Source organism: Sinocyclocheilus anshuiensis, unplaced genomic scaffold (genome assembly GCF_001515605.1).
Source record: "Sinocyclocheilus anshuiensis isolate Anshui unplaced genomic scaffold, SAMN03320099.WGS_v1.1 scaffold1139, whole genome shotgun sequence".
NCBI classification, from domain to species: domain Eukaryota; kingdom Metazoa; phylum Chordata; class Actinopteri; order Cypriniformes; family Cyprinidae; genus Sinocyclocheilus; species Sinocyclocheilus anshuiensis.
Window position 1 is genome coordinate 168,861 of NW_015547684.1, and position 14,451 is coordinate 183,311.

Genomic DNA, 14,451 nt, shown 5'->3' on the forward strand with positions numbered 1-14,451 from the left:
TGAAAGCTTCATCAACGGAGCCCTCAACCGGAGCTCCAAGGAGGGCAGCAAAAAGGAAGACAGCATCAAGGAGCCTAGCAAAGAAGCAGAAAGCGCCGCCACAACAACTGAGGACTGAACATCACCATGCGGAGAAGCAGATCGGTCCTCCCTGCCCCCAGCCTTTTCATACTTAATGGCTGCTGGCCAGATATTGATGATAGTATTATTTGCTTTGGTGTAGCAGAGAAGCACATGTGTTTTAGCTAAGTGCACTTACAGCTCAGTGCCTCAGGAAGAACTTCATGCAGTTGTAGTTAACGGATCCTTTGCACATGTGTGTGAATGCATGGATGGATGTATTGTGTCTTTTGTTGCATGTGTGTGTGAGACTGTCTCTCGCTCTTGGACTTAGCATATCAGGAAATTTAGTTTGGCACTGAACTCCCATCTAACTGCTTGATGCGAGGTTAGTATGTGTGACTATTTATGAATGTACAGGTTCTGCTCGTTTGCAAATTGACGAATTATTCATTTCCACTCAGCATCTTCATTTTTGCACTCATTGGTGTGACCAGTGGTGAGAATGTTCTTATCATAGATGAAACCAATAATGTCCTTTATGGGTTGATCTGTGTCTGTTCTCATTAAGACAACATCTACTGTAATTGTATTGCAATTGTTTCCATCTCTAACAAAATATACAATCTGTCTCACATTCACCCTTAATTTTGATATTTCCCTCTATTGTTCTGCTACCTATGGCATATCTGTGATTGAAATGAAATAAATATTAAAAATAAAAGTATGCTCCCTGTGTTGAATTAAGGAAAATAGTGCCATCTCCAGCGTAGCGAAAAGAAGTGTCAATCAGCATGATTTTATATTTTAATGAAACCAAATGAAAACCATTTAAATCAGAAGTATGCTCACGATTTTTTTTCCGTGCAGCGATGTATGATTCATAGGGTTATTACGAATATTTAAAATAAATATGACTAGACATATGTTGAGAGAGCGCAACTGTTCCGCAATCACATTTTTTTGTTCAACACAATAGTTTTCTCAATAATTCATTACAATATCCATAACGAAAAATAAGCACTAGTAGGCACATTTTATTCTAAATGTAAATAATTTCGTGAATGTAAATGTTCACTACATATCCTATAAGGCTATATTCAGACTAGGCTATTTGTATATTTGTTTTGAAATATTCGTTTCAGAAAAACAAAAACATGAATCATATATTACACGGGTCTTTGTTAGTTTTGCAAATTAAAATAAAAGCAAAAGCATGTTGTACCTGAGCTCCTTTCAGGCGGCGTTTTGCAGGAAGTTTCCTCGCAAGCGTTCAATGTCCAGCGAACGGACTGCAAATTATTTATGATTTTACTGAACTGTGTGGTTTGTGCTGGAGAGCTTGTCTGCATTCTGCAAACACTTTCTGCGTTTGCAAACAATGTCCAATACATTTGTTCGTTCCATATTTTATTAAGGTCACGTACATAAAATCATATCAAAATCTTTAAAAGGTTTGAGTATTTTTACAACATCATTGGACAGTTGGACACGAAACAAGCCACTATGCGTCAATTTACTGGACAGTCGATGTCGTTTTGACTGATGGTAAAAACGGACCATTAATGCTTATATAAAAAAAGAGAGAACATCTTCTCAGGTTACTTGGCTTACATCACAAATCGACATTTAATATCTACAGTCTATAGTATCCTAATAAAACACACTTGAAAATACTTTTGTGTGACATGCCACGAACAAGTAGGCTATCTCAAAGAGAAGAAAGGACACGTTCAGTCAGTTTATAAAGGCGAGAGATATTTTTAAAGCACCCGTACGCAAAGAGATTAAAAATCACACATTTTGGGATCCCACATTACACTTAACAAACTTTTTTTTTCAAGGTGATCTGGCTGGTTTTCCAGACACACACATGCTGTGAAAAGACTAACGGTGATTTTTTTTTTCCTCAGAAGCGCTCGATGTCCACTATACAGTAACGCTTACTTCGATGACTTAAAATGGATGCTGCTTGAGACAATGTACGTTTACGATTATGCGAAAGTGACAAGACTTACGGAATTTTTTATGAGGTTTTTTAAAGATATATTTGTCCATTTAAGTCCAGTCCACTCGTTAAATCTCAAAAAAACCTATTTGTAATATTGAACACTCATCGTATGCACTTACTGCTAACTTGCTGAGGTAAAAATAAGCGCGCGTTTTTTTTTACGTGTCTGTATCACGTGAGTTGACAGTCTGTGTTCACCTGGTTTGTATTGTGTTTCAGAGCAAACGAACAACAAACATCTCAACGGGGTTGTTTGTAATTACCGTTGATCTCGGCAGATATGTTTACCGCCTCAGCCCCGAGCGGCAACCGATCGCTGTACTCGGATCCAACCTCAAACTCCTCCTGCGTTTTGGATTGTGACTCGGGAATGGACTCGGTTACCACGCTGCCCTCGACGTCCTCACCATCTCCGTCCCCCTCCTCGCCATCAGCCTCGCCTTCTCCCTCTTCCAGCTCACTCGGGTTGAAGTTCTTCTCGGATCCCACAAAAGACGCCCTGGGGTCGAAATCTGTCGCTATTTGCTTTTCCATCTGATCTGGGTTTTGAGTCTTCATGATCAATTTGTAGGTCTTGCCTTGATACTTGTAGAGCAGATGGCAGCAGGTGGCACCCAGCAGGGGAACGGTTGCCAGAGCTAGCAAAAAAATACTAACGACCACTATAATTAGCAAAGATGGGATTTTCTTTCTAGTTGTGAAGACCACTTGGACTTGACAGTCCTGGCCCCCATAGGTGAGGCACAGGGTGTAATTAGTTCCTGGCTTGAGGCCCTGGAAGCGATAGGTGTTAACGCCCTCCTCTATCTTGGACCACTGCACCACCGAATGTCCATTGCCAGTACCGACGCAAAGGTACAACATGTCCAGGGGTGACTTTTTGGTGGATGTCTGGAAAAGACTAAAAGGCTCTTTATTCACAGTTTGGAGGTCTTGTTGTTGGCTGAGGTGAATGTTGGACTTCGCGTTTGCCATCTGGAAAGGGTTCAGCTGAACTTTGGCCTCAGTTTCTGAAACTTCCAAAGCAATAACTCCGAAATCAAATGTGTACTGTTTGAGTTCATCCAAGCTGAGGTTGAAAGCATGGTTGGAGATGTACTGTGTGCCATCATTCATTCCGCATTTGCCAACAAATGGCAAAGTATCGGTGCCTTCTTCCACTTGCTCTTTATCCACTGTAATGAGCGATGTTCCGGTTGGAAGGCTCTTTGTCTTCTCCTCAGATTTGGGCCACATGCTAATAACGCTGTTTTTGGAGCCTTTTGAACCAAGTTTGTCTTCTGGTAAATGGCTGGATGCTTTTGGGTCCAGCATGGAATTGATGGCGTGCTTTTTGGTGCCTGCCACAACAAGTCTCACCGAGTGCTCGGCTCTCCCCATGTCATTGACAGCAGAGCATGTGTAGTTTCCATCTTCTTTCTTGCTTATGCGAGGGATGATTAAGGTGCCGTTTTGAAACACAAGGAACCTGGCGTTCGTAGGTGGTCCGTTAATCGGAATCTCAATTTTTTCAACAACAGCCGGCAAAGGGAATGTAATTAGTTGGTTTCCAGCGTATATCTCCCATGTGACCTCAGGTTTAGGGGTTCCTTTAGTTTCACAGTAAAGCATGACCATATATCCCTCATAGAGTTCAGTTTTTTCGATGTTTGGCTGATATGTGATGGACACTGATGGGGCCTTGCAGTCCATCTACTTACTTTCTGAACATTTGTACGCTTAAAAGGTTTAACTTTTTAATATTGCCTTACCTCTCAGTGATATTCCTAACACTCGCGCGGATTTCAGTCAACACGACACTTGATGAAATGTAATAACAATATTTAATGCTCAGACGTCAGTTTATCCCAAAACATGATGCAGCATTTTATATCCCGCTGGAAATCTCTACTGTTTTTCTTAGCATAAGGCAGAAGATGCATTTTAGTGTCCGTGTGAAGCTGAGCAGTGCAGAGGCTGTTTTCTTCTCGCGCTTGAGTTTGGACAGAATCCACTGCGCGCTCCCGCCTCCACAGTGGAAGGGGAGGGATCGTGAACGCGCAGCCTCTCCCTTCAATTCCGCATGAAAGCCACGGGGACTTTGCCGTCCAGATGAAGGTTATTTATAATTCAGATAAAAGTTGATCATTTATATCACATGACCTATGCCCTTGTTTGTCTTTTCGATGTGAGTATTACCGATATCCACATGATAGGCTACTTTTTCCATGTAACAACTATATGCATTTTCTGTATACATTTTACACGTTAGTATTTTTTAGATGAAAAGTCGCCCATCATAAAATAGGTTACTGTATGTACTAGCAACAAAGAAAAATTGGTCATAAAATTCTGAATTTATTTCTGCTTTTATAGAATGAAAACAGAAGAGAATGTCTAAAAAGGAAGTCCAGCTATTCTTGTATAGTGACCATCTGTTAAAAAGGAGCAGAAAATCGTATAAATTGTGTTATTATTTGGTATTGTTATTTTTAATGTGGAGCGTGTCATTACAAATGTCCCACGCGCAGCCTCTCCCTTCAATTCCGCATGAAAGCCACAGGGACTTTGCCGTCCAGATGAAGGTTATTTATAATTCAGATAAAAGTTGATCATTTATATCACATGACCTATGCCCTTGTTTGTCTTTTCGATGTGAGTATTACCGATATCCACATGATAGGCTACTTTTTCCATGTAACAACTATATGCATTTTCTGTATACATTTTACACGTTAGTATTTTTTAGATGAAAAGTCGCCCATCATAAAATAGGTTACTGTATGTACTAGCAACAAAGAAAAATTGGTCATAAAATTCTGAATTTATTTCTGCTTTTATAGAATGAAAACAGAAGAGAATGTCTAAAAAGGAAGTCCAGCTATTCTTGTATAGTGACCATCTGTTAAAAAGGAGCAGAAAATCGTATAAATTGTGTTATTATTTGGTATTGTTATTTTTAATGTGGAGCGTGTCATTACAAATGTCCCCAAACGTCCCTAACGTGAAATTTGCTGCTATGAGCAAACCAGTGGGCATTAAAAAAATAAATAAACAAGTGAACTGAGCTGCATTAACAATGGCAACATGATGGAGCTCAGCAACAGCTGAATGTTCTGCTTGAAGCCTAATTGCGGTGACTTTACAGTGGAAATTGCTTAATTTGTTGACATATCTGGAAGGAGCCTCGCTCTTACGAAACTAAATACAATGAAAATGAACATGTGAATACACTTGACTCTGAAGGACACAAACCTTGTTTATGTCTGTTCATCGCCTTTTATTTTGTTGCGGTTTGCGGTGGTGAACCCCGAAACCTTTTTATATGCTGTCACCTAGTGGTCATTTTATATACTTGTGTCATTTTTGCGGTTGTTATTAGATTCAGTAGATTTTTTTAACACGGGTTTGAACACTTTCCCTTATTTCAGAAAAAAACTACAACATAGTCTTTAGTAACTAATAGTATGCTGTTCTTAAGCCAAGACATTTCATTTTCTCTTTCTGTTCTCTGCTCCACAAATGGCTCTGTATTAAATGGTAGGCTATGTGTTTTTACATCATGATTTTGTTCGACATAAATTAGTTAGTTCGGTGTTAACTAAAAAAAAGTTTAATAGTTTTACATAACTCTGCAACGCTATACTACAATAGAAATGCAATGTCAATGCATTTTCCCATTTGGATTTAGTAGCATAGTAGGATGATACTACTAATGGGCCATTCCACCGAATGGGTGCCATTTCTGTCCCCAGGACATTATAGGTACAAACAAGCATAACTATAAAATACATTTTATTATTAAGCAAAGTGTCCTGCACATTAATCTAACTGCCAATTTAAAATATATAATTTAAAAATATATATTAAAAACTACCGAAAACACTGAAAAGATAGCATTTGTACATGTCCCCAGTGCCTAACGCTAAATATAATGTTTAAAATCCATTTTTATTTTGCATTTTGGTGTCCCTCCACATCCCATCTGTGTTTTAAGTACATTTATTTCAAAATAAATGTATAATATTTAGGATAAAATACACATTTATATTCGTGTCCCTAGGTTTTCACTCAGTTCTGCTACCCTAACACATTCCCCCCTCTAAAAAACTGGGAAAATTCCACAAGACACATTTTCAACATAATATTGCAACATCTGGATCTTCTGAAGGCAATAAAATGACTGAAAGCATGTGGTCTTTTTTTTCTTTTCTGTATATTTGATGATATTGTAACCCGGGTGGCTGGGAGCGTCATTATAAATATACTGTCCTGCTACCTAAACTATTTCTTAGATGTTACTTGTTTATTTTAAAAATACAAATCTTTGGTGAATCACTATAATTTGCGGAGTATTCTCATAATATTAGCATGTACTCCATGTGGCTAGATTACAGGTATTTGCTACTTTTATCCTAAAATCTCAATCCTGTTACTTTCACTCCTGTTACTCATATACTCATTTATCCTATACTTATATATAGCAACTGAGTAAAAGTAACAGGAGTGAGTAGTGTCATCAGATTTATTCATGTAAATATTAGGCTACATCCATATTAATCTGGATAAATTTTGCCTTCTATCCATACTGAGACAGTGCTTTTGCCCAGAGAAAACCTATATGTTGTTCCTGCATTGCTGTTTTATATTACATTCCTGAAAGTATGACAGAAAATGTAGTTAAAAATGTACGTACTACCTTAACACACGTAAATATGTTCTTTATTCTCACTGGAGTTACTGGAGTGACAAAAATATTTACTGAACTTCTAGAACATAGAAAGGTAGGCCTATTTATATCAGTTTTGTAATGTGTCTTTTATACTTTCGGGGAACAGGAAGTGTTTTATGTGTTTGTTGGTATTTCTCACTGTTAAATGAATGAATGAGTAAACGGAGTTGAGCGTGTAGCGTGAACGTTCCATGAGCCGCTTATGTCGTCACAGTTGATGTTTGAACTGAATCATCGACGATTAAACTTGTGCTGCTTCAGTCTCACATCTGCTCTGCTGGCGAGTCGATGATAAACTCCTTATCTAATGTTTTCATATTGCGTTATTGATTTCATCTGCATATCAGTAATTTTAATAGTTGTTGGTGCTTCCGTGTGAACTGAAGGCAAAGCTAGACCATTAACTACTGCTATTTGTGCTTTTTAATAAACATTTTCAGATCACTTCACCTCCTTCCAAAACTTTTTGTTGCTTCTTACATGGCTGAATCAATTGAAAATGTAATATGGGTTGTGATTAAAATACATTTGCAGTATGATGATACAGACACAAGGTGGCGCTTAGCTTCGCAGAACGTTCTCAAGAACGTTCCCTTTTGGTTAGCCAGGAAAGTTTTCTTGATGTAAATAGAAAATAGAAATAGATTTAGGTTAGGATAACTTTCCGGGAACCTTCTGGGAACGTTCCCCTAACCTAAAGGGAACGTTCTATTTACTTTCCTAGAAGGTTCCCAGAACGTTCTCCTAACCCAGGGCTGTCCAAACTCGGTCCTGGAGGGTCGGTGTCCTGCAGAGTTTAGCTCTAACTTGCCTCAACACACCTGACTGGGCGTTTCTATGCCTAGTACGCAGGGGCGTCGCACCCGTGGGGGGATGTGGGTGTTTTAACACCCACACTTTTCCCGGTGAGAGGGTTCAACACCCGCACTTTTTCTGCAGTTTTTCCGCAGTTTTGCACAAACGCCTTACTACAGTCGCTCCTCCGTTTCTCTGGCCGCTCTGTGTCTGCGCTCGCTGCGGCTGCCTCCTCTCACCCTCCCTCTCAAACATGACACCGGCTTTGAGTGTGACCGGCTGATGATTGGCTGTTCTGCCTTAAGTCCCGCCTCTCGGTGTGTTAGATTTATCGGTTAGCTCGTGCTGAGGCGGCGGGAACTTATGGTAAATGGTTATTTACATCTCCCTTTTCCAGGTACTTTGAATGAGTGTTTATGCTTTCGAGGTTTTTAAATAAGCTTGATATGTGTTTGGGAAGATGTTCTGTTATTGTTTTGTTGACATGTCGAGTATTATATTTATAAGAGTATTATATTTCGTTTTTTAGACTAATGCTAATTGCTATTATTGGGATATTGTTCAGCAGCTAGCTAAATTCGGTTATGTAACGTTATGTGGCATGCAATGTATAACATAACTGTGATGAAGAAGGCAGGGAATTGACGAGGAGGGGGGACAAATTGCCATTGTTAAGCAGTGTATTTATGGGTTTATTGCCAGTGCAATTGATTTTGATATTTTGAGCATTGTTTGTTGATTAGCTGAATACTTTTGTGGATACTTACCTGTTGTGTTTGATTGTAACGTTACCTGTTGAGGAGAAAAAAGTGAGAAATGATGACATTGTTTGCATACCTGTTGAAGAACTATGAAAGAAAAGTGTATATTATTTTAATGTTTAAAAACAGTAAATTGTTACATTATTTATACCACCAGAGAAAAAGCTTTGTGTGGGCGTTTTTTTCTCCCGAATTGAACAAAGAACTGCAAAGGGTTACACGGACCACGGACCTACACGGACCTTGTACACGGACCGAATCCGTCCAATCGTTTTTAAATTTAATATTGAAATTTGAAAAATGAAAAACGGCATATTTTTTCGTTTTTCATTTGTTCAAACAAAACGAAAAATCAAGAATTCGGCTTCATTTTTCGTTTTTTAGGTTCAGGGATAGAAAACAATTAATAAATTTGAATATTCGATCTCTACATGTGGGCGGGAATGAAACGCCCCTCTCCGCTGATTGGTCAAACAAACATTACAACATAATAATAGTCCTTAAAAAACATATGAAGAGTCCTCCGCTTCTATGGATATTTAACGTATTTATTTCTATTACATTTTATGGCTTGACACAAACCGTACCGAGGCAGAGCCTAGACAGAGCTTTCTTTTGTGTAGGCATAAATTCTGCAACCTACCTGTGAAATATTAGTTTATCTCATAAATATGAATTTACTTTGCACCTGCACTAACAATTACCTACTAGCCTACATCTTTGTCACACTGCCTGATTTATTATAGCTAACCACCTATTAAAATCTGTGTGGGGAAGCTGCGCGACGCACTGCAGCGTGGGGAGAATGTATTGTAGACAAGCGCAGACCAATATTAATTTATGTGGGCATAGGTAGTTTTAGACAATAAACTGAGTTTATTTAATTAATATCGAGTATTGGCCAGCTAACTGATGGCATACAAAATTGTTATTCTCTCTGCCAACTAAACCAAAGTCACAGAACCGTTGTGTGACTGACTCGCAGCAGGAGGCGCATAGAGTGGTGTATCATTCCTGAATGAATCAGTCTTTGAAAAACCCATTATTATTCAATGACCAATTATTATAGACAGCCGCTTGATTTTATTCCTAAATGAATGAATGAAGCATTTTGAACGAATTGATTGAATCAAAAATAAATTAGTTTTTATTCAGCAAGGATTTGTTAAATTGATAGAAACAGTGATAGTAAAGATTGATATTGTTAGAAAACATCTCTATTTTGAATAAATGCTGTTCTTTTAAACTTTTCATTTATCAATGAACCCCAAAAAAGGATCATAGGTTACAAATAAATAAATAAATAAAAATTAAGCAGCACAACTCTTTCCAACATTGATAATAAATCAGCATATTAGAATGATTTCTTAAAGATCATGTGGCACTGAAGACTTGAGTAATGATGCTGAAAATTCAGCTTTGAATCACAGAAATAAATTGTATTAGAAAAAAAATATTTTAAATTGAGTATAGTTTAGTTATTCTTTTTAAATACATTTTTTCCCTGTATTTTTGATCAAATAAATGCAGGCTTGATGAGCATAAGATACTTTCATAATGCTGCACAATTATCAAAAATAGTAATATAATAAAGTCCTTTCACGTCAGCATTTCGCCAGCATACACTTCACATAATAGGCCTGTAGGTGGCACTTGGGATTCATTAACGATGATAGTTTCATGAAATAGTAAACGTGTGTATCATACAGTGAATTGAATGCTGATTACCATTATTAAGACTTTTGGCGCTGCACGGTTTTGGACATGACTAAAATGTGTATTTTATCCAAAATATTATACATTTATTTTGAAATAAATGTACTTAAAGCACAGATGGGATGTGGAGGTACACAAAAATGCAAAATAAAAATGATTTCCGAAGGATTTTAAACATTATATTTAGCGTTAGGCACTGGGGAAATGTACATATGACTCTTTTTTTCTTATATGGCTCTTGCATTTGTTCTTTGTGCATGAAAAATATAGAAATCATTTGTACTAATCTGCACCTTCATGTGTGCTTGGCAGGTGCTGAAAATGGCAACCAAATACCTGATGCTTATTGCTTTGGGGACTGCAGTGATTGGCAGTGTGCACAGTTTCCCTGAGCAGTGCAAATGCTCTGATAAATCAAACCACCAGTTTACAGATTGTGCCTACAAAGAACTTCTGGAAGTACCCGTGGGCTTGCCATCCAATGTGACGACCCTGAGTCTTTCAGCGAACAAGATTAAAGTGCTGAAACCCAAAAACTTTATAAATGTGATCCAGGTGACCTCTCTTTGGTTGGCTCACAACGAAATCGTCACCATTGAGAGGGTCACCTTTGCTCCATTGATTCAGCTGAAAAATTTGGATATTAGCCACAACAAAATCGTGCATTTTCCATGGGAGGACTTGACCAATCTCACTGCCCTGCAGTTGTTGAAGATGAACAATAATGAGATGGTCAGTATCCCCAAGGATACTTTTGGCAACCTGAAGGAACTGCGTTCGGTCCGTATTAACAATAACAAGTTTACCACCATCGTGCAAGGAACGTTTGATGCTTTGGTTGCGATGTCTCACCTTCAAATCTTCCAAAACCCCTTCACCTGCTCCTGCAACCTCGAGTGGCTCAGGGACTGGATCAACAAATCCTCAATCTCCATCCCTGAGCAAAACAACATTGTCTGCGATGCTCCTTCCCACCTCAGAGGTATCCAGGTCACTAGCATGCCCAAACTGGACTGCAAGGCCCCATCAGTGTCCATCACATATCAGCCAAACATCTAAAAAACTGAACTCTATGAGGGATATATGGTCATGCTTTACTGTGAAACTAAAGGAACCCCTAAACCTGAGGTCACATGGGAGATATACGCTGGAAACCAACTAATTACATTCCCTTTGCCGGCCATTGTTGAAAAAATTGAGATTCCGATTAACGGACCACCTACGAACGCCAGGTTCCTTGTGTTTCAAAACGGCACCTTAATCATCCCTCGCATAAGCAAGAAAGAAGATGGAAACTACACATGCTCTGCTGTCAATGACATGGGGAGAGCCGAGCACTCGGTGAGACTTGTTGTGGCAGGCACCAAAAAGCACGCCATCAATTCCATGCTGGACCCAAAAGCATCCAGCCAAGTTTGCTTTTATGCTGCAATAACTCTCTCAATCTATTTTTTTTTCTAATAAATACCCAAAAATACTGTTTTGGGTTTGCTTACTGTGTAATATTAATGCCAAGATCCCAACAAACACAGAACGTTCCCATTTGGTTCCCAGTTGGTTATTTTTTGGGAACCAAACGTTCTAGGAACGTTCCCTGTAGGTTCTTTTTAGGTTTAATTTTATAACCTAAAAAGAACCTTCCTAGAACGTTCCCTGCAGGTTATTTTTTATAACCTACAGAGAACGTTCCCAGAACGTTCCCTGCAGGTTATTTTTAAGTTTTATTTTTATAACTAGAGAGAACGTTCCCTGCAGGTTATTTTTAGTTGTCATAACCATGTAAACTAATTAAAACTTTGCAGATGTTTCTGATTATTCTAATGCTGAAATGTGTATTTTTTTAAATAATAAACTATTTTTGCAGAATTTCATGTCTGAAATAAGCTTTTAATAAAGTGTAGACATCAAAGTAGTCAAACCGCATTATAATGATAATATAATTACAACTTAATAGCTGAAATTAAGCCAAGGTGTAAATATTGTGATTTCAGAGAGATTTGACGAGTCTAATTGAAGAGAACATGATATTAACCGAGAAGTTTTGGTTTACGGACCAAAAGAGAGAAGCACATCATGGTTAATTCAGTGGTAAGAAATTAATGTAATATTAAAGTCAAATAAATGTTATTCATTTTTAATGTATGTAAAAATAAAATTCACATTTTAAAACCCAATATTTTGTTGGAGTCATTGTTATTTAGTGCTTAAGATTAGGATCTCTTCTTTCAAACAAGACCATTTTCACGTTTCTGCTTGCTTCCATCGGTGAGATATAGAGCGTTTTGTCCAGGTTCAGAAATAGACGCTTGTCTGGAAAACAGGCGCTCTTCATATAAGAGCGCACAGCCAGCGCGTCTGATGTTTTAGAGATCTGTGGTCGTTTGTGGACTGCAATTGGTCAGATTACATGTCTCAACTCGGCGGCCATTTCAGAGCCGTGAAATTTGTCTCACCGAGTGCTCGGCTCTCCCCATGTCATTGACAGCAGAGCATGTGTAGTTTCCATCTTCTTTCTTGCTTATGCGAGGGATGATTAAGGTGCCGTTTTGAAACACAAGGAACCTGGCGTTCGTAGGTGGTCCGTTAATCGGAATCTCAATTTTTTCAACAACAGCCAGCAAAGGGAATGTAATTAGTTGGTTTCCAGCGTATATCTCCCATGTGACCTCAGGTTTAGGGGTTCCTTTAGTTTCACAGTAAAGCATGACCATATATCCCTCATAGAGTTCAGTTTTTTCGATGTTTGGCTGATATGTGATGGACACTGATGGGGCCTTGCAGTCCAGTTTGGGCATGCTAGTGACCTGTGTACCTCTGAGGTGGGAAGGAGCATCGCAGACAATGTTGTTTTGCTCAGGGATGGAGATTGAGGATTTGCTGATCCAGTCCCTGAGCCACTCAAGGTTGCAGGAGCAGGTGAAGGGGTTTTGGAAGATTTGAAGGTGAGACATGGCAACCAAAGCATCAAACGTTCCTTGCACGATGGTGGTAAACTTGTTATTGTTAATACGGACCGAACGCAGTTCCTTCAGGTTGGCAAAAGTATCCTTGGGGATACTGACCATCTCATTATTGTTCATCTTCAACAACTGCAGGGCAGTGAGATTGGTCAAGTCCTCCCATGGAAAATGCACGATTTTGTTGTGGCTAATATCCAAATTTTTCAGCTGAATCAATGGAGCAAAGGTGACCCTCTCAATGGTGACGATTTCGTTGTGAGCCAACCAAAGAGAGGTCACCTGGATCACATTTATAAAGTTTTTGGGTTTCAGCACTTTAATCTTGTTCGCTGAAAGACTCAGGGTAGTCACATTGGATGGCAAGCCCACGGGTACTTCCAGAAGTTCTTTGTAGGCACAATCTGTAAGCTGGTGGCTTACTTTATCGGTGCATCTGCACTGCTCAGGGCAACTGTGCACACTGCCAATCACTGCAGTCCCCAAAGCAATAAGCATCAGGTATTTGGTTGCCATTTTCAGCACCTGCCAAGCACACATGAAGGTGCAGATTAGTACAAATGATTTCTATATTTTTCATGCACAAAGAACAAATGCAAGAGCCATATAAGAAAAAAAGAGTCCTATAAAGTGCTAACGCAAACTGACAGTTTTGCACATTATAAGGGTGATTATCAGGGCCGGATTTACCTCTTTTCGTGACATAGGCAAAACAAATTTTTCATTGATATGCAGGCTAATGCAGTTATTGATGCAGTCTAACGCAGTTATAGAGAGAGAGAGTGAAAGAGAGAGGGAGAGATTAAGTGCGTGTGAATACTTGCGTCTGTGAGTCTCTCAGCAGTATTCAGCAGCAGCGTCTACTAATAGCGAATCTTTAAGTTGATGTCATGTTGCTTTACAGCTGCGAAACTCTTTTATTGATAAATTCGCGGGGCAGCCACAGCGCTGATGACAAGTTTCTGTCTGCGTCTCCGCGTGTGTGTGCGAGTGTGTCTAAGTGTGTGTGTGTGTGTGTGAGACAGAACAGATGATTTCCTTAGGCTAAAAAAGGTTGAAGACGTGGAAATAGTTTGTCATTTTTCCCTATTGTTTGTTCTATTTATTTGCTCAATGTCTTCTGGGGTTTTGGTTCTTTTACTGTTGTAGATATCCCATAGTATAACAAAAATATTATATATCTCTTCATTGTGTTTGCCCGGCCCTGGCGATTATAAAAAGCATTTGACGTTACATTACACGTTCGTGCACATTTGTTTAGAAAAGTTACCAAATCCAAATGCATATTATTTCTGGTCTCTTTTTTCAAGTTGTTGTCGACTAATTGAGATTAAAGAGAGGAAACAAACAAGGATAGCTGACCAGACGTGTGTGTGTCTGTGTGTGTGTGTGTGTGTGTGTGTGTAGTGTATTTCCTTTGGAACTTTAAACTTAACACTA

The 14,451-nt window shown here is 38.8% G+C and overlaps 1 protein-coding gene and 1 pseudogene across 1 annotated transcript in view; one reads left to right on the forward strand and one right to left on the reverse strand.

Moving 5' to 3' along the window:
• Positions 1–1,445: 1,445 nt before the first annotated feature.
• The window catches only part of islr2 (immunoglobulin superfamily containing leucine-rich repeat 2), a 13,840-nt gene continuing 834 nt past the window's right edge, over positions 1,446–14,451 (reverse strand). The window contains exons 2-3 of the mRNA XM_016505748.1: positions 12,721–13,536; positions 1,446–3,643 (exon numbers count right to left, since the gene is read on the reverse strand). Of these exons, the coding sequence (XP_016361234.1) occupies positions 2,312–3,643; positions 12,721–13,527 (2,139 nt within the window). The 5' untranslated portion in view covers positions 13,528–13,536 and the 3' untranslated portion in view covers positions 1,446–2,311. The remainder of the gene's footprint in view (positions 3,644–12,720; positions 13,537–14,451) is intronic.
• Positions 10,367–11,572, forward strand: LOC107703191 (immunoglobulin superfamily containing leucine-rich repeat protein 2-like; annotated as a pseudogene).